General features: G+C 56.9%; 7 protein-coding genes across 7 annotated transcripts; 5 read left to right on the plus strand and 2 right to left on the minus strand.

The window, feature by feature from the left end:
• Positions 1-1,044: 1,044 nt before the first annotated feature.
• Positions 1,045-1,729, plus strand: GLOTRDRAFT_139222 (uncharacterized protein; the record flags this gene model as incomplete). The annotated part of the gene is made up of 2 exons (XM_007868773.1): positions 1,045-1,512; positions 1,574-1,729. 2 exons carry the CDS (start codon positions 1,045-1,047, stop codon positions 1,727-1,729), a joined length of 624 nt encoding a protein of 207 aa, XP_007866964.1.
• A 35-nt stretch (positions 1,730-1,764) lies between these two features.
• On the plus strand, positions 1,765-4,289 carry GLOTRDRAFT_139223 (uncharacterized protein; the record flags this gene model as incomplete). The annotated part of the gene is made up of 6 exons (XM_007868774.1): positions 1,765-2,007; positions 2,064-2,189; positions 2,654-2,735; positions 2,792-3,178; positions 3,706-4,181; positions 4,239-4,289. Exons 1-6 carry the CDS (start codon positions 1,774-1,776, stop codon positions 4,287-4,289), a joined length of 1,356 nt encoding a protein of 451 aa, XP_007866965.1. The 5' UTR covers positions 1,765-1,773.
• A 143-nt stretch (positions 4,290-4,432) lies between these two features.
• GLOTRDRAFT_121737 (HAD hydrolase) lies at positions 4,433-6,374 on the minus strand. Its single transcript, XM_007868775.1, has 11 exons — positions 6,149-6,374; positions 6,009-6,094; positions 5,928-5,946; positions 5,799-5,867; positions 5,613-5,734; positions 5,503-5,556; positions 5,396-5,444; positions 5,086-5,340; positions 4,896-5,029; positions 4,793-4,821; positions 4,433-4,736 (listed from the first exon to the last, which is right to left on the minus strand). Exons 1-11 carry the CDS (start codon positions 6,329-6,331, stop codon positions 4,573-4,575), a joined length of 1,164 nt encoding a protein of 387 aa, XP_007866966.1. The 5' UTR covers positions 6,332-6,374; the 3' UTR covers positions 4,433-4,572.
• Positions 6,375-6,485: 111 nt separating this feature from the next.
• GLOTRDRAFT_77389 (6-phosphogluconate dehydrogenase C-terminal domain-like protein) lies at positions 6,486-7,683 on the plus strand (the record flags this gene model as incomplete). The annotated part of the gene is made up of 3 exons (XM_007868776.1): positions 6,486-7,022; positions 7,081-7,126; positions 7,180-7,683. 3 exons carry the CDS (start codon positions 6,486-6,488, stop codon positions 7,503-7,505), a joined length of 909 nt encoding a protein of 302 aa, XP_007866967.1. The 3' UTR covers positions 7,506-7,683.
• Positions 7,684-8,522: 839 nt separating this feature from the next.
• On the plus strand, positions 8,523-9,538 carry GLOTRDRAFT_43607 (uncharacterized protein; the record flags this gene model as incomplete). The annotated part of the gene is made up of 5 exons (XM_007868506.1): positions 8,523-8,706; positions 8,772-9,044; positions 9,097-9,310; positions 9,379-9,394; positions 9,452-9,538. 5 exons carry the CDS (start codon positions 8,523-8,525, stop codon positions 9,536-9,538), a joined length of 774 nt encoding a protein of 257 aa, XP_007866697.1.
• Positions 9,539-10,705: 1,167 nt separating this feature from the next.
• Positions 10,706-13,003, minus strand: GLOTRDRAFT_94135 (uncharacterized protein; the record flags this gene model as incomplete). Its single annotated transcript, XM_007868777.1, has 4 exons — positions 10,706-10,946; positions 11,320-11,681; positions 12,054-12,138; positions 12,324-13,003. The coding sequence occupies 4 exons, from the start codon at positions 13,001-13,003 to the stop codon at positions 10,706-10,708; spliced, it is 1,368 nt and encodes a 455-aa protein (XP_007866968.1).
• Positions 13,004-13,868: 865 nt separating this feature from the next.
• GLOTRDRAFT_139226 (alpha/beta-hydrolase) lies at positions 13,869-15,767 on the plus strand (the record flags this gene model as incomplete). The annotated part of the gene is made up of 7 exons (XM_007868778.1): positions 13,869-14,184; positions 14,242-14,399; positions 14,452-14,494; positions 14,547-14,575; positions 14,632-14,699; positions 14,758-15,270; positions 15,337-15,767. The coding sequence occupies 7 exons, from the start codon at positions 13,869-13,871 to the stop codon at positions 15,506-15,508; spliced, it is 1,299 nt and encodes a 432-aa protein (XP_007866969.1). The 3' UTR covers positions 15,509-15,767.
• Between the last annotated feature and the right edge of the window lie 127 nt (positions 15,768-15,894).

Raw genomic sequence — 15,894 nt, forward strand, 5'->3', positions numbered from 1 at the left:
TTATAGCCCAAATTACCTTAACTGTAACGGGAGCACCCTCCTTAAATGGAAGGTCCACCGATCCAAATCTTACCACCATCAGTAAATAGGAGCTATTACCTCTCATGTCAATAATTACCGTTTGTGAATAGGGACTAATTCCAGATATGTAGTGTGGTCTCTGCACGGCACGATCCTTTCAAGATCTCGGGCCAATGGCACTGTCAGGCATCCCCCCGCTGTGTGTGGAATTGCGCCGATGGCAAGTACCCTGCTGCCTACGGCACAAGATTGGTAAGTTACATACGAGGCATAGTACTGGCAGCATTGAGGCCTCAGCCTGACGACGTGCATCTCAGCTACAGTATGCATGTGCACTGACTCAGTGACTCGATAGTAATGCTACCTGAGTGTAGTACTGAAGTAAATAGTGTATTGTGTATTGAAATAACTGTACTTGACACCGAGTATAGGATGATTGAAGGTTCTAGCCACACACAGTTATGTTTGAGAGTTATGAACTTATATGATTTAGTATCACTGAGATCAACATATAATAACCAGGAGTATTCTTGATGCCGCGCAGCGCCCGGGAGGCTAGAAAGACTATTTACCTACTTGTAGAACCCTTGCCACTCGTTTACCTTACGAGGAATCGGACCTGGCGTGCCGCGCAGCGCCGAATACTTCCCAAGTCACCTTTTACTGTGCTATGCATCCCCAGCAACGAGCCGTCTCTGATTCTCATAATGCCCGAGCATTGCAGCTCGATGCAGCCATCCTTGACAAACTCCCCGCTGCGGGTCGACTCAGTGTTGCATTTAAGTCCGCAGCTGGCAGGGCAGGTGGGATTCCGTCGATGTAAGCCGCAAGCTTTCCTCGATATAAGAGAGATTACCTGGCAACCCCTTCTCACACACAAGCTGTCTTCGACTTTCACTTGCTCCGCCGACTACCATACTTCCCTCTCTTATACTTGTGCCAGGCTTCTAGCGACATACTAGTGTGCAGGCTTTCCTGAAGACTTCGGGTTTCAAGGCTAAGGGTCCTAGGGAGCTACCTTGCATGTGTCATGCTGTCCAGCAGAAGGGTCAGCCTGCCCCAGCTGTACTGACAACTCTATCAACCGCCCTTCTTGCGCCTGCGATCAGCACTCCTACCTCAGATTCCCTCGCGATTTCCCCATCCTTGCTTGCATCAGACCTCAAGAGTGCTGCGGCTGCTGTGCCGTCGACTCCTCTCATGACAGCCGAAGAGCTCAAGGTGCTGGTTGATAGTAACAAGCGCCGGGCGGCCAGGGTAGCAGCCTTGGAGGAGCGCGTTAAGAAGACGGAGCACCACGAAACTGAGATTCCGTACTTGGAGGGATTCTTGGAGATGCAGCAAAAATTTCACAAAGATGCCCGGGAGGGAGCCTCGCACGAGAGATACAAACTCTCGGTAATCAAAGCGAACACTCTTGTGAAGAGGAAGCACATGGAGCGACTCAAGGCCGACAGTGCGCAGATGAGGGCGGTCATGGATGCGTACGAGGTATGTCGTATATGTCAGCCATATGGCCATGAGACTGATGTCGTACTGGTGCGTTTCGCAGCTCTCGGTGGCTGCACGCTGCAGAAACCGCAAAGTTCCTCATGTCCAACCTCTCCCCGTCACAAAGGTTGGGGTAGAGGCTGTGAGTAGCAAGGGTGTGGTCACCGTGGGCACCACCCTATCTATGGTGCACATTGGCGATTTGGTGGAGGAATGAGGGGGGAAAGGGGAGGGTGGCGAGAGGGGTGAGAGGGGCGGTAAATGACCAAGCAGGGGGGGAGTGGGCCGGAGGATGGCAGGGAGGAGATGGGCGACGTTCCCGACGCAGACGGGGCACGCGCGGCCGATGGAATTCCGTCGGGCATGCGCCCACACCACAGTGTCCCGTCTTGCGCGCGTCGGTACTCACCCACAGACGATCAAGACGCCAATGCTCGCAGCGCATCTCGTCAGCCGCATACCTCCTCCAGCCTGTCTGCCATCCTCCTAGGATCCGTGAGTTCTGTCCTTCCTGCGCTGTGCTTGTCAGATACTAATCACCTCGTCCTTAGGTCAGACGACCCGCGTACGGACAAGTGAAGATCCCGTTCAACTATTCCAACCCGACAGAACCACAGCACTCAAGCCTTCGATACGAGCAGTCCACTTCCACGCAGCATACGAGAGCGCGCACGGCGGTAGGTGGTACGGAGAGGCTTCGGCCAGGACGTACCCGGTGAGGGAGGGCCCCCCTCACCAGCCACGCCGAGCGCAGGGGGCGCAGCCACGTCTAGCCTGGGCCCAGGCTATTCACTGGTGTATTCGCGCGCCGCCCTGTATTCAACCTCCTGTCGTCTCTCGGTGCTCGTGCAGTGGATGGCTCGACTATCTGGACAGGCGATGGTACTTGGCTCGGATCGAATCAGGGAACGCGTGATATCTTTCAGCGGTTCGGTGGGTCTTCCAAGGGTAGTGCGGGAGATATCATGGGACGGGAGGTGGGAGGGAATCGGGGTGAAGTTCAGGAATTGGGGTCAAGAACCGGCGAGAGATGGGAGGCGACCGATGAACAGGAGGGGGGATGCATAGCCCGATGAATTCTCGGGGCATATGCGCAACCAAGATCTCTCCTCGTTCTGTCATCGGCTCACTCTTCGCAAAGGACCCAGGCGCGCCGCCAATGACTGCGCGCCTCGTCTGCCCATGCCCCTCCCGGCGTACGAGCTGGCGTCCGCATGTGATCGGTGAGTACCATCGTGTCGGCTGACCCTTGTGATTCTCACTCTTCTCCTTTCTGAAGGCCTTGCCTACAAGCAGTCCAGCACCACCATCCGACATCCAGTCACTGTTCCGTCCACGCGATCCACTTCTACAGAACCATACGAGGGTACGCGCGGTGGTAGGTGGTACGGAGAGGCTTCGGCCAGGACGTACCCGGTGAGGGACGGCCCGCCCTCACCAGCCACACCGCGCGCGGGGGTCACCGCCGTGTTTAGCCTGGGCCCGGGCTATTCGCGTGCGTACCTATGCACTTCCCTGCATCCCACACTCTCAGCGCTCGGATACGCCGACCAGGACAACTCGACATTGCAAGTTCGGGAGCTTCGTTCGCGTCGACCTGAAGGACCTGTGAAAGTCAAACCCCCTCCCATTCTCAAAGTCAAGCTGTTACCTCTCCCTCGTGCCAGTGTGTGGATATGTATGGAGTGACAAGTATTTTCACTCAGGCTTATTGTTGCGATGGATTGCGGATAGATAGATCTTGTGCATAAAGAATTAACATTGACTCAATGGTGTGCCCTCAACTGTCCCCGACTTCAGGTTAATTATAGGGTACTTCCCTATCTCTGGAATTTCGTCTTCTACATCCCCGAGCACCTGGTTGCTCAGGTCCTTTGAGTGAGTGTACACGCCTCGTCCGGCCAGCGCAACCGTGGAACTGAAAGTTGCTTTGACTCTGAGCCAGTACTGTGTTGAGGTCACATGACAATGAATCAGTCAGGTGTGACGCATCGCGTCTGTCGCGGGTCGTGGTTCACGCGTTCACGTCTTTAACCGTGCCATGTACCCGTGGCAAAAGTCAGGACCCAGAGTCTATCAGCGGACTGGACAGTTAGGAATGTCAGCCCCAGTTCTTGACATAAAAAGGAAACCCTGGTGAGTTCTCAACTTCGACTTTATTCAGGCCTGCTACCTCTATTGCGACATACTCAGACATGCGCTCATTCAAGACCTTCAAGGCCATGCTGAGGATGTGCAAGGCTAAGGGTGTTACATGCCCGACTTCTTGCGCGTGCCCCAACAAAAAGGGAGAGCCCGTGCCTGATGTACTCGCGATTCCGTTGGACTGTCCCCTTGCACTTGTAACGTCTCCCTCTGGCCCTACTCCGGCTCCTTTATCCTCCGAGTCGCCCACCTCAAACCTCAGCAGTCCCACGGCTGCCGTTCCACCATCCCCTCGTATGACAGCCGAGGAATTCAAGGAGCTCTGCGAAAGTAACGAACGCCGGAGGGTCAGGGTCGCAGCCTTGGAGGCGGTATGCCGTCCCGAGACCGTACGCATAGTCCCAGAAGCGAAGCTCGTGGTGGCGAAATTTGAAGCTGAGATTGCCGAGATAAGAGCGTCCATCCGTCAAAGAGAAAACAAGATGCAGTCGATGCTGATGTGGGAGCTTATGGACAGTTATGAGGTATGTCAGGCCGCTTTCTCTTACATCAAGCTGACGTTATACTTGTTTTTTCGCCAGTGTCCGCTTCCATCATTCGAAAGCCAGTACAATATCGTTCGCGTCCAATGACTGCAGTACATTTCGTCCACCGTGCCACCAAGCGGTGGAACGCTGCAAGGTCGGGGCTTCGCGACACCGGGCAACAGCCGCAACACCGAGTTTGGCGCAACGCGGTCGATATCTCTCCAACCATGTGTATATGATACACAGTTTCCTACTTTTCCTTCATCACTTTATATCCGGATATTGTTGTGATTATAATGACATTTCTAGGATCCTAGTCCTCAGCCTCTCGAACTCTGGTTATGGAACATTGTTTATCACCACCCTCATCCATACGTATGGGCCCAGACTATCCCGCCCGCTCCATCTCCCGCCTGATGGCCCACTCGACCGCCTCTTCCACGTCCTCCGCAATGTGCGTGGGTGTATGCGCCGGAGGACCTTGAGCCGGGTCGAAGACGCCCGTGCGCACGAGGACGGACGACCATTTGGCTGCGTTTGCTCCTGCGATATCTATGAACGGGTCAGACGCTTTGCGTCGATGTGAAAGTTAGGGAAACATGTGTCACCTGATTCTGGGTTATCCCCGACCATATACCTGTTGGCAGGTATCACCACGAATATATTAGCAGCCCGTAAGGTAAGCACGGCGGGTAGCTCGGATGGACTTACACCTCAGGTGAGACTGCTGGCCTCCGCCCTGAGAGCTCTTCCAGACGGTCGACCAGAACTTTCTCAGCGAACTTGTACGTTACCTCGCTCGGCTTGCCATACTGTACATACGGATACCGCTTCCCAGTCAACGCCTAAACCACGGTTAGCCCACAAATACAGGGTAGACACTCAAGTAATGCTAGCGTACGTGATATACAGCCTGGAACGCTTCGCGAAACGCGCCCTGACCAAGCCTCGGCCGGTCAAATGCGGCCCGCCAGAGTAGATCGGGGTTGCAGAACACGAGGTCGACTTTATTCTGCTCGGAGACGGGGAGGTAAGGCGCGCCGATGATTCCGCCGGACTGGACGAGGTCGCAGAGGATCTGGACGTCTAATGCCCAGTTGCGTGGGTCGTGGAAGACGAAGGCGGCGGAGATGGGTGTGCGGGAGAAGTCGACGGGCTGGATGAGGTGCGATGAGTATAGCAAAGAGGGGGGGAAGAGAGGGGGAGGGTACCTTAGTCGATGCGCGTTCTTCTGCGGTGAGCTCATGGAATGGCCACACGCTGCAATTCGTCCCACCAGTGGTGAACGGGGGACGACGCACAGGTACAACTGACTTACTTTGGGTTCCAGGCCATCACGTCGAGCGTTGTGTATACTTTCTCAAACCCATACCTTCAAGGAAGTCCGTGAGCGGCGTATCTCACCGTAATTATCTATGTAGTGCTGACCCTTCAGCAACCTTGCGAACCTCGTCGAACTTTCCTCCAAAGACCATGATTGGCTTCTCCGCGTACTTGTGCACGACAGACTTCAGCACGGTATGCGACTGCACGTATTGCGTCGGCTTGATCTGTCAATAGAGAGAGCAGGGGTCTTCCTCAATTCAGTAAATAAATACGAGACCTCATACACACGTCGAATCCTAATTGTTTAGACAGTTTCCGGCACCTGTCTTCTTCGCTGATCCCGCCACCATTCGTGATCTACTGGAGTGAGCCGACTCATTCGAGCTGTGGCGGGAAGGATAGATTGAAGTAGCTCACCAGGATGTAGGGAATCTTGCTGGTAATGTAAATGAGAACCAGCGTTGTCAGATGAACAGAAAGAAAAGACACCAGACGCACAGTCCAGTCGGATTCGCGCCCTCCAGTCTTGCTAACGCGCGTTTTGCAGCGGGAAGGACGGTTTCCCCGCGGAGTAGTACGCCATCCTGACAGACGGTATTATACATGGTTGCAAGACGCCCAGATAACGGTCAACTCACGATATCGAAGGCAAAAACGAGCGGAGGGTGAGGTTGCTGTCGGGACGCTGTACTCGAACGTGAATGCGTCTGTAGCGTTCGTACCCGAAGATTATTTGGCAGGAAGCATCGCCGCGGCTGCGCCAACGCCCTGCAATGTAGTCGAATAGACGAAAAGCGAGGACCCCTGCGCAACGATTCCATCCGAGAGCTAGAAATGCTTCGTCGAGCTGGATGAGCGGGACGGAGGCTCGACGCGGTCTAAATATAGGAGCACGCCGTAATTAACGAGAGGCCGATAACGCGCCTTCTCCCATCCGTCCGCGATGCCGTCCCTCCCAGCACCGATACCGCAACCATGCCTGCACCCCGCGTCGCCGTCGTCGCCCCAGGCGCAATGGGCGCCGCCGTCGCGAAGCGGCTCACCTCCGCCGGCTGCACCGTCCTCACCACCCTCGAAGGTCGTTCCCCGGCATCGCGCAGACGCGCCGAGGACGCTGGCATGCACGACGCGCCGCTCCCGCGTATCGCGGCCGAGTCCGACTGGGTGCTCAGTATCCTCCCGCCGAGTGATGCGTATTCGTTCGCGGAGAAGTTCGTGGACGCGTACCAAGGGAAGCGCAGTGTCGGCTTCGCGGATTGCAACGCCGTGAACCCGGGGACGGTGAAGAAGATTAGGGACCTCTTTAAAGGGACAGATGTTAGGTTTGTGGACGCTGGGATCATCGGTGGCCCGCCCAAGGAGGGCTACGACCCTACGTTCTACGCATCCGCGGATAGCGAGGACGTGCTGAAGTCGTTCGTTGCGCTGGGACAGTATGGGCTGAAGATTACCCCGCTTGAGGGCGCGGACAGCAGTGTTGGTGACGCCAGTGCGCTCAAGATGTCTTATGCAGTGCGTGATACGTTCCTTTGAGCAACTGCTCTCGATGCCTACCACTCATGCTGCGCAGGGCCTGTCGAAAGGCATTATTGGCCTTACGGCAACTATGATTCTCGGTCCGTCCATTTGTATCTGCACTGGCTTACAACTCATGTGCTGCGTCATTCAGCCGCCCACGCCTCTTCCCCTACAACCGCCCGCGCCCTCCTCAACGAAATGCACATATCCCAGCCCGCCCTCCTCGCCCGGAGTACCACCAGCCTCCCAAACATGCTGCCCAAGGCCTACCGCTGGGTCGGCGAGATGGAGGAGATCGCCGAGTTCGTTGGCGGACCCCAGGGAGATATATACAAGGGCCTCGCGCGCACGTTCGAGCGCGTCGAGGCCAGCTTGAAGGAGAAGGACGGCGGGGGAGAGGATGTGCAGGTGCTGAAGGAGTGGGTGGAGAGCGCGAAGAAGGAGCTGGAGGGGGATACTAGTAAGGAGGGTCAGTGAGGCTGCGATCATGGTTCGGGCGGTCTCGCGTTCGTCTGGATGAATCTGTAAGTGTTATTATCATTGACCTCCAAGTAGATCCATGTATTTGTATTTTCGGCTCAGTGTACGCTCTTTACTCGCCCATATCCCAAGTCGCCCTCGTCTTGTCTCAAGTGAGTACTGCATGTTGTTCGCCGACATCATCTCGCCTGCGGGCGAGCAACGCCTTCCTGGAAGCCTGGGGGTGATCATCGATGGTTTGGACCTTTTGGCTTAAACTGACGCTACCGGGACCGCGAAATTCACCTACACTGCGACATTGTCTCTTTCCCGACCATTCGTCGTATTGCACCATCGCATGTGGTCGATCCGCCTTTCGATGGCGAAGCTAAGACATTTTGGTATACAGTAGGATGTCTACAACTACGAGTGCACGCTCCCAGTGGCTCTGGGACCTGGCGACCAGCGGAGAAGTCCGCCGGCCCCGAGGCGGACCGGTTGTAAGAACGGACCAATAGCGGGCGTTCTTTCCTGCAAGTTCTCAAGTTCTGGGTGCGGTCCCGCCCGGAACGCGTCGAGATAGAAACGTCCTTGGATGTGAAGGAACGCTTGTGCAAGTGGAGCATCTCGGTGCCGACTAACTTTCTCAACAAGTTCTCGCTGATGCTGCCGTCCCGACTCCCGAGCTCGTCATTTGCCTCGAGACCCAATTCAATAACGGATCGCAGGTCCGAGTTGTGCTGCGTCCCAGGTATTCCATCCATGGTCAGAAGTCACCAAACGTGAGCAGACGCCGGCTGTCTCTCAGCAGCTTTTTCATTCTGACCATACGGCTGGTCGCGTACTCGTAAGTCTACAACCTCTCCGATGACCGGGCCCTCGTCAATGCATGACGAGTCCAACACGGGGATTCAGGGACATATGATCATGAGCGGACCGCGACTATGAAGAAGGTTCTCCTTCTCTTCTCTCTGACTGGTATAAATCAGGATTGGACTTCAGGCGATGTGCCCAGTGAACCCACGACCGCTCAAAATGTTCAAGGTGCAGCTTTCGACAGTAACTGCTAGCATTGGCCTCGCGGCCTTTGCCACCCTCTTGCTCTCACCACCCGCTAGTGCGGACACCATCACCATCCCTACCTCTTCATTCGACAGTACCTCCAGTCTCGAGCAGTACTGGAACTACAACTACCCGTGGGGCGACACACACAACGGAGGTAAGCACACCCTCATTTACCCTCATTTCAAGCATCCCCCAGCCTTGACAACTCGGATGCCCCAGCTGCCCGCATGTCCAGCGATCATGTCAGCGCCTCGGGCGGCGTGCTCACCTTGACCGCAGTCCCAGCGAGCGACTCTGATTCGGACATCCATTACCACTCGGGTACGATCTACGCGAAGGAGCAGGTCAACGTCGACGGGACGGACGCCGTGGGGTACCAGGTCGAGGGCGAGTTCATCGCGCCGACGACCAAGGGCACCTGGCCCGCGTTCTGGCTGAACGCAGCGAGCGGCTGGCCGCCGGAGTCTGACATCGCCGAGTGGAAGGGCGAGCGTAGTTTATCCTATTTGCCTGCTAGTGCTGATGTAACCCCCGCGCTACCCAGGCACTGACCAGATTTGGTTCAATACGTTCAACACGTCTAGCCAGGTGGCGAGCAAGGTGGTTACCTGGCCGGACGATGGGAACTACCACGCCGTCAAGGGTGTCTTGCGCACCATCCCAGGGAATTCGGCCGATCTCAGTATTGAGTATTACTTGGACGGCACGCTCCAGGCTACGCACACTGCGGCGGGCTACGTCGGCAAGGCGCTGAATCTGTGAGTAATCTCGTTTGAGATATAATTTGGCCAGGATGTTTCCTACGGGCACGATGCGCCTCATACAGGATCATCGACTTGCAGGTGCGATTCGTGCTTTCTTTTCTTTTTCTGTGCTGCTCATCTATAGCGCTCGCTCAGATGGAAGGAAGCTCAGGTTCTCCTGGACCCACCGGCACCACGACGTTCAAGATTCGCAACGTCCAGATGACCAAGTTGACGTCCTAAGTCACCCTCAGTGATAGGTACAGGATTTCTCTGTTCGTTCTTCTCTTTCATCACTTTATTCCCTCTGCTGGCTTGGTCTTTGGTTTAAGAAGAAGAGAGAAAACTTGTCGTACCGATGATTTCCCTCTTGTAATTTAAGGCAGAAGGAAGTGTTTCTGGATAGCGATGAGTGCTGATGAACGCCCGATACTCTACTTGGTTGCAGAACCAGAGATGGTTGTGTTTATTCCCGAAAGGTCCTTACTGATCATTCACATCGTACCGGTCCAATGAAGAGAGCTTAGAAAATGAAGACACCAAGCAAGAGACTCACACAAGCGGTAGAACCAAAGCCGTTCAAAGTTCAACTCATAGTTGAGCGCTTGAAGTACCCACCTTATGTTAGCTTCGTAGGCGTTTGAGGGAACGGCAGGAAGTTAAGAACGATTGCATATGCACAAGACCTATCCTACAACCCATGACAACCAATAACCCTAAGTGAAGAATCCATATCCTGATACAACAATGACAACAACAACGACCCGCAACCACATCCGCATGCCACGAGAATAAAAGAGAATCTGAGTGTAAGGAGCCCTTGAGCGTGCCGACCCGTGGTCGCCTATCTTGCGTTATCCTAAGCAGTCGCCTCCTATCCATATGTCCAGAGTGAGAGCGCCTAAAGGAAGAACGCTGCCTGCTCGAAGACGCAGAAGAGCTAACCATCCAGCGAGATCCAGCCACCCATAATGAATCGCCAACAAAGCGCCCTGCGAAGTTGTCCCGCCCCGAAGTAGAAGGGACGCAGTGTTGAGGTTGATCCTCAGAGTCCGGAGAGTCGGATGCAGGGGAGCGCATAGGTAAGCACGCGAATAGCCCGGGCCCAGGCTAAACACGGCAGCAACCCCCCTGCGCACGGCGTGGCTGGTGAGGGTGGCCCTCCCTCACCGTGTACGTCCTGGCCGAAGCCTCTCCGTACCACCGACCACCGCGCGTTCTCTCGTATGACTCTGTAGAGGTTGACTACTGGTAGCGAAGGCTTGAATGGAGCGACTGGAGTTTGGATGATAGGCGGCATGGCTGGTGCTGGACTGCTTGTAGGCAAAGGCCTTCAAGAAAGAGGGGAAATCAGAATCACATGAACACGGACATCGCGATGAGACTCACCACTCGGGAACGGACACGAGCTCATACGCCGGAAGAGGTATAGGCAGACGAGGCGCGCGCAGTCATTGGCAGCGCGCCTGGGTCGTCTGCGATGAGTGTGCCGATAAGCAAAACGAGGAGGGGAGACGTGCGTTGCGCATATGCCCCGAGAAATCGTCGAGCTATGCGTCCCCCTGTGTTCGTCGGCCACTTCCTATCCCCCACCAGCTCTCGTCCCCATTTCTCAACCCCGCCGAACTGCTGAGAGAGAAATCCTCTCCGTCTGGACTCGGTCCAAAGAGCGTCCACATGTCCGCGTAGTCGAGCGATCCGCGATACGAGCGCCGAGAGAGTGTTGGGTGCAGGGGAGGCGTGGAACTACACCAGTGAATAGCCCGGGCCCAGGCTAAACACGGCGGCGTCCCCTGCGCGCGGCGTGGCTGGTGAGGGCGGGCCCTCCCTCACCTGGTACGTCCTGGCCGAAGCCTCTCCGTACCACCTACCGCCGCGCGTGCCCTCGTATGGCTTTGTAGAAGTGGATCGCGTCGACGGAGCGGTGACTGGATGTCGGATGATGGTGTGGACTGCTTGGAGGCAACTATCTTCAGAGGAAAAGAGTGAGAATCATAAAGGTCAGCCGACACGATGGCACTCACCGGTCACATGCGGACATGCGCTCGTATGCCGGAAGATGGATGGGCAGACAAGGCGCGCGCAAGCATTGGCAGCGCGCCTGAGTCGTCTGCAAAGAGTAAGCCGCTGACTGAACGAAGAGGGAGATGTCGGTTGCGCATGTGCCCCGAGAATTCTTCGGGCTATGCATCCCCCCCTCCTGTTCATCGGCCGCCTCCCATCCCTCACCGATTCTTGTTCCCAAATCTTGAACTCCACCCGACTCCCTTCCACCCGCTCCCTTCCCTCCTCCCATCCCATGATATTCCCCCGCACCATCCTTGAGAGACCCACCGAACCGCTGGAGAATATTGCCGTCCTCATGACCCGAACCAAAGAGTATCGCCTGTCCAAATAGTCGAGCGTTCCACCCACGACCATCGAGAGACAATGATTGAATGCAGGGGGGCATGTGACTACACCAATGAATAGCCCGGGCCCAGGCTAAACATGGCTGCGCCCCCCGCGCACGGCGTGGCTGGTGAGGGGGGCCCTCCCTCACCGGGTACGTCCTGGCCGAAGCCTCTCCGTACCACCTACCGCCGCGCGTGCTCTCGTATGCTGCGTGGAAGTGGACTGCTCGTATCGAACGCGTTGTGGCTTGGTGGGCTTGTTACGGTTGCATGTGTTCTTCTCTTGGACGTTAACGCGGGTCGTCTGACCTGAGGAGGGAGAAGTTAGTATTTGACAAGCTTGGTGCAGGAAGGATGGAACTCACGGCTCCTAGGAGGATGGCAGACAGGCTGGAGGAGGTATGCGGCTGACGAGACGTGCTGCAAGCATTGGCGGCGCATCCTGATCGTCTGCGGGCGAGTACCGACGCGCGTAGGATGGGGCACTGTGATGTGGGCACATGCCCGGCGGAATTCCGCCGGCCGTGCGTGCCTCCATCCGCGTCGGTATAGTCGCCCACCTTCCGACCTCCTCCCTGCCAACCCCCCTTCTCCCCCCTCCCCCTCCCCCCGCAACCCCCACCACAACCGCTCACACCTCCAGAGAATCCAACCGCTCCCCAATCACGTCCAGCCGCCCGACCATCTCGTCCAGGCGCTCGATGCTCTCCTCGAGAGTCTTCTCCCGCTTCTCCGACGCGTCCACGACCTGCTCCCAGTACTCCAGCTGGGCACGCGCCTCCTCGACCTCGATCTCCAGGAGCTCGATCTCCCGTGCCTCCTGCTCCTTGCGCTCCTTCTCCTCCCTCTCCTTCTGCTCCCGCTCGCGTATAATCTGAGCCCGCTCCTGCATGGCAGCCCGGACAGTAGCGGGGATCCCCTCTTTCTTGAGTTGCGCGAGCCAGGAGGCGCGCTCCTCGGCGGCGGCGGGGGCTACCTGCCGGACAGGTGGGTTGGTCGACTCTGGCTTGGACGCGGCCCTGAACTCGGCGGGGATGGGCAGCCGGCCGAGGACGTATCTGATGGGCTCGGGAGCGGGCGCGGGAGGAGGGGTGGGGACGATGGTGGCGGCGGGCGAGGCGAGGAGGATCTCGATGGTGAAGAGGTCGGCGCGGACAGGCTTGGGCTTGAAGATCTCGTCGAAGACGGAGAGGGTGGGCGAGCGCGAGCGAGAACGCGGACGGGGGAGCGCGGTGGAGGGCCGGAGGAAGGCGGGCGTGGCGGCGGACTTGAGCTTTTGCTGCACGCTCTTGAGGGTCTTCTTGATCGAAGGCATCTTGGTGCGAGTTTGGTGTGCGAGTGGATGTGTTGAGGAGCGATGTGTCGATGTGTTGCGAGGAGGCTTGAGAGCGCAAAGTGGACTCGATGACTTTCGACGTACCAATCCCGCCGTCTTTTATGTTCTCGAGCAGACAGGTGGCTGGCATGGCTGGTGTTCTCCCGCACGTCAAGATCGTCGGGTATCGACGATTGCTGAGACAGAATGTGTCCGGTACTCGTACCTCCGTGTCAGCCAGCGAGAAGCCTGGGCAAGATTGCCCAAACTACTCATTGGTTGACCAGGGAAGAGTACGAACACTCACAAACTCCTCGGATTTATTGTTTTCTAAGGACGGTGTGCTCCGCCGGTCGGCGTAGTCGACGGGATTGGGAGGTTAGGGTATTGAGATCGTAACGACTTCGTGTTCCGAGTCCGATTGATTACTCGGCGAGAGCATTCGTCGCAGGCATCTATCCCTGAGGACATTGCACCTAGAATAGTGACACTTTGAGCTACGACGCAGAGAGTCGGTCAGGACGAGGAAGGGGAGACTCGGACGTCCGTTGGCTTCGCGGAGTCTACGCCACCGCACGCGTCGCGTCGCGTTCGGTCACTTGAGTCGTTGCAGGATCTTGCATTGGCTGGAGTGCGGCTTGTAATCGCACATTCGATCCTCCTGCGCCCGTTCTATTCGCCGCTAGCCTTTACGCCATTCAGCTCCATGTCCGCGACATTCTCGTGGTTGACCGACTGTACGAACACAAGTCCTGCAACCTCGCCATGACCTGAGAGTACTCGGAACGTCTATGATCATCACGTTGACCGCCTCCTTTCCCGCGAGTATATATACTCCCGTCTACGCAGGCCTCTACCTAGCACCATGTCCGAACAACCCTTCAAAATCTCTGTGCCCGACTCTGAGCTCGCCCTCCTCCGCCAAAAGCTCGCGCTCACGCGCCTCCCAGATGAGCTCGACGGCGCGGGCTGGGACTACGGCGTGCCCCTCGCGGACATGCAGCGCCTCGTCGCGCGCTGGAGGGACGGTTACGACTGGCGGAAGCACGAGGCCGAGCTGAATGAGCTCCCGCACTTCACGCGGGATATTGAAGTAAATGGGTTCGGGACCCTGAATATACATTATCTGCACCGGAGGAGCCAGGTGGAGGGCGCCGTGCCGCTGTTCTTCGTGCATGGGTGTGAGTGGCTCGTGACTACCGAGGGTGTCGAGTGAACGACGGGTTGGTGATCTACAGGGCCCGGAAGCTTCTTCGAGGCGAGGAAGATCTTGCCGCTGCTCACCGCTGCGTCTCCGGACCAGCCGAGTTTCCATGTCGTCGTCCTCGAGCTCCCTGGCTACGGCTTCTCCCAAGGGACGAAGCAGAAAGGGTTCGCAATGGCGCAGTACGCCGAGGTACGCTACTGAACTTCATGAATCGGTACCTTATTGGCTTAATGATGTGCAGGTCGGGCATAAGCTGATGCTTGCGCTGGGATACAACGAATACGGTACGTCGAGAACGAACACTGTGTGCCTTCCATCAATTTATGCGCTTCATAGTGACACAAGGCGGTGACTGGGGATACTACGTGTGTTCCTCACCCCTCCCTAACTTCCCACCTTTCCCAACGACATGCACGCACAGGTGACCCGCAAAATGGCCTCCCTGTACGGGCCAAAACACGTCAAAGCCTGGCACACCAACTTCACAATGTACGTCCGCCCCCCTTTCCCCCTTCCCACCCGTCTCCCCCTCCTAACCGTCCCGCAGCTCCGACACCCCCAAACCACACCGCAATCCCCTCCTCTTCCTCCAACTCCTCCAGCACGCCCTCACGCCCTTTAGCCCGTACACCCCCGCCGAGCAGCGCGGGCTCGCGCGCAGCCAGGCCTTCCGCGAGCGCGGCGCGGGGTACTACTTCGAGCAGAGCACGCAGCCGCAGACGCTCGGGTACAGCCTCGCGGACTCGCCGGCCGGCCTGCTCGCGTGGGTGTACGAGAAGCTCGTGCGGTGGACGGATAAGTACCCCTGGGAGGACGACGAAGGTCGGAGATTTTCTCTTCCAATGCGGTTTTGCGAGGGTTGGACTGACGAGGGGGGGTGTGGCGGGGGCGTAGTGCTGACGTGGATATCGATATACTGGTTCGCCCGCGCGGGCCCGGCCAACTCTGTAAGGATATACTACGAAGTCGAGAAGGCGGGCGACCGCGCGCTGCCCCGCATCCCTCATGTCCCCATGGGCGTGTCCTACTTCCCCGCAGAGGCCGTCATCGTGCCCAAATCGTACGTCCCGCACTTGCTTCTCACTTTACCTCGCACTTTATGCTTATGCGTGTTTTGATCTGGTAGGTGGATGCGCGCGCTGGTGGGGAACGTGGTGTTCGAGGCGGACCACGAGAGCGGGGGCCACTTCGCTGCGTACGAGCGCCCGGAAGAACTGGTGGGCGACCTCAGGAAGATGTTTGGGCGCGGAGGGCCAGCGTTCGGGGTTGTTCCTGGCTTGACGGGATATGCGTCGTGATTTATGAGGGTATTGCGGTGTATCCTTGCCAATACGATGGTACGTCGCATCCGGGGTCACCCTACTCGGAGAAATGCTTTCGCAAGCACCTTTATCCTTATTCATGGGGAGGCGCAATTCCGGGCGGCGAGTTGTTTGCATCTGTTTGGACTCTGCAAGAAAGTGGTCGCAAATCCCCCGCCTTCATAGAGCCTTCCGCATGTCGAAATCACGCATATAAAATGTACCAGCAGGGATGTCATGATACAGAAGATGCAACGTTAGTTCTGAATTTCCGATTTTCCCAATATCAAGTTCATTAGATAGAGGTAACGAGACCACAAGTACATTTAACAAAAATGTACAACCAACGTTGCATCCGCTCGTTGATATTGATTAACTTTATT

The sequence above is a fragment of the Gloeophyllum trabeum genome, assembly GCF_000344685.1.
Source record: "Gloeophyllum trabeum ATCC 11539 unplaced genomic scaffold GLOTRscaffold_00008, whole genome shotgun sequence".
NCBI classification, from domain to species: domain Eukaryota; kingdom Fungi; phylum Basidiomycota; class Agaricomycetes; order Gloeophyllales; family Gloeophyllaceae; genus Gloeophyllum; species Gloeophyllum trabeum.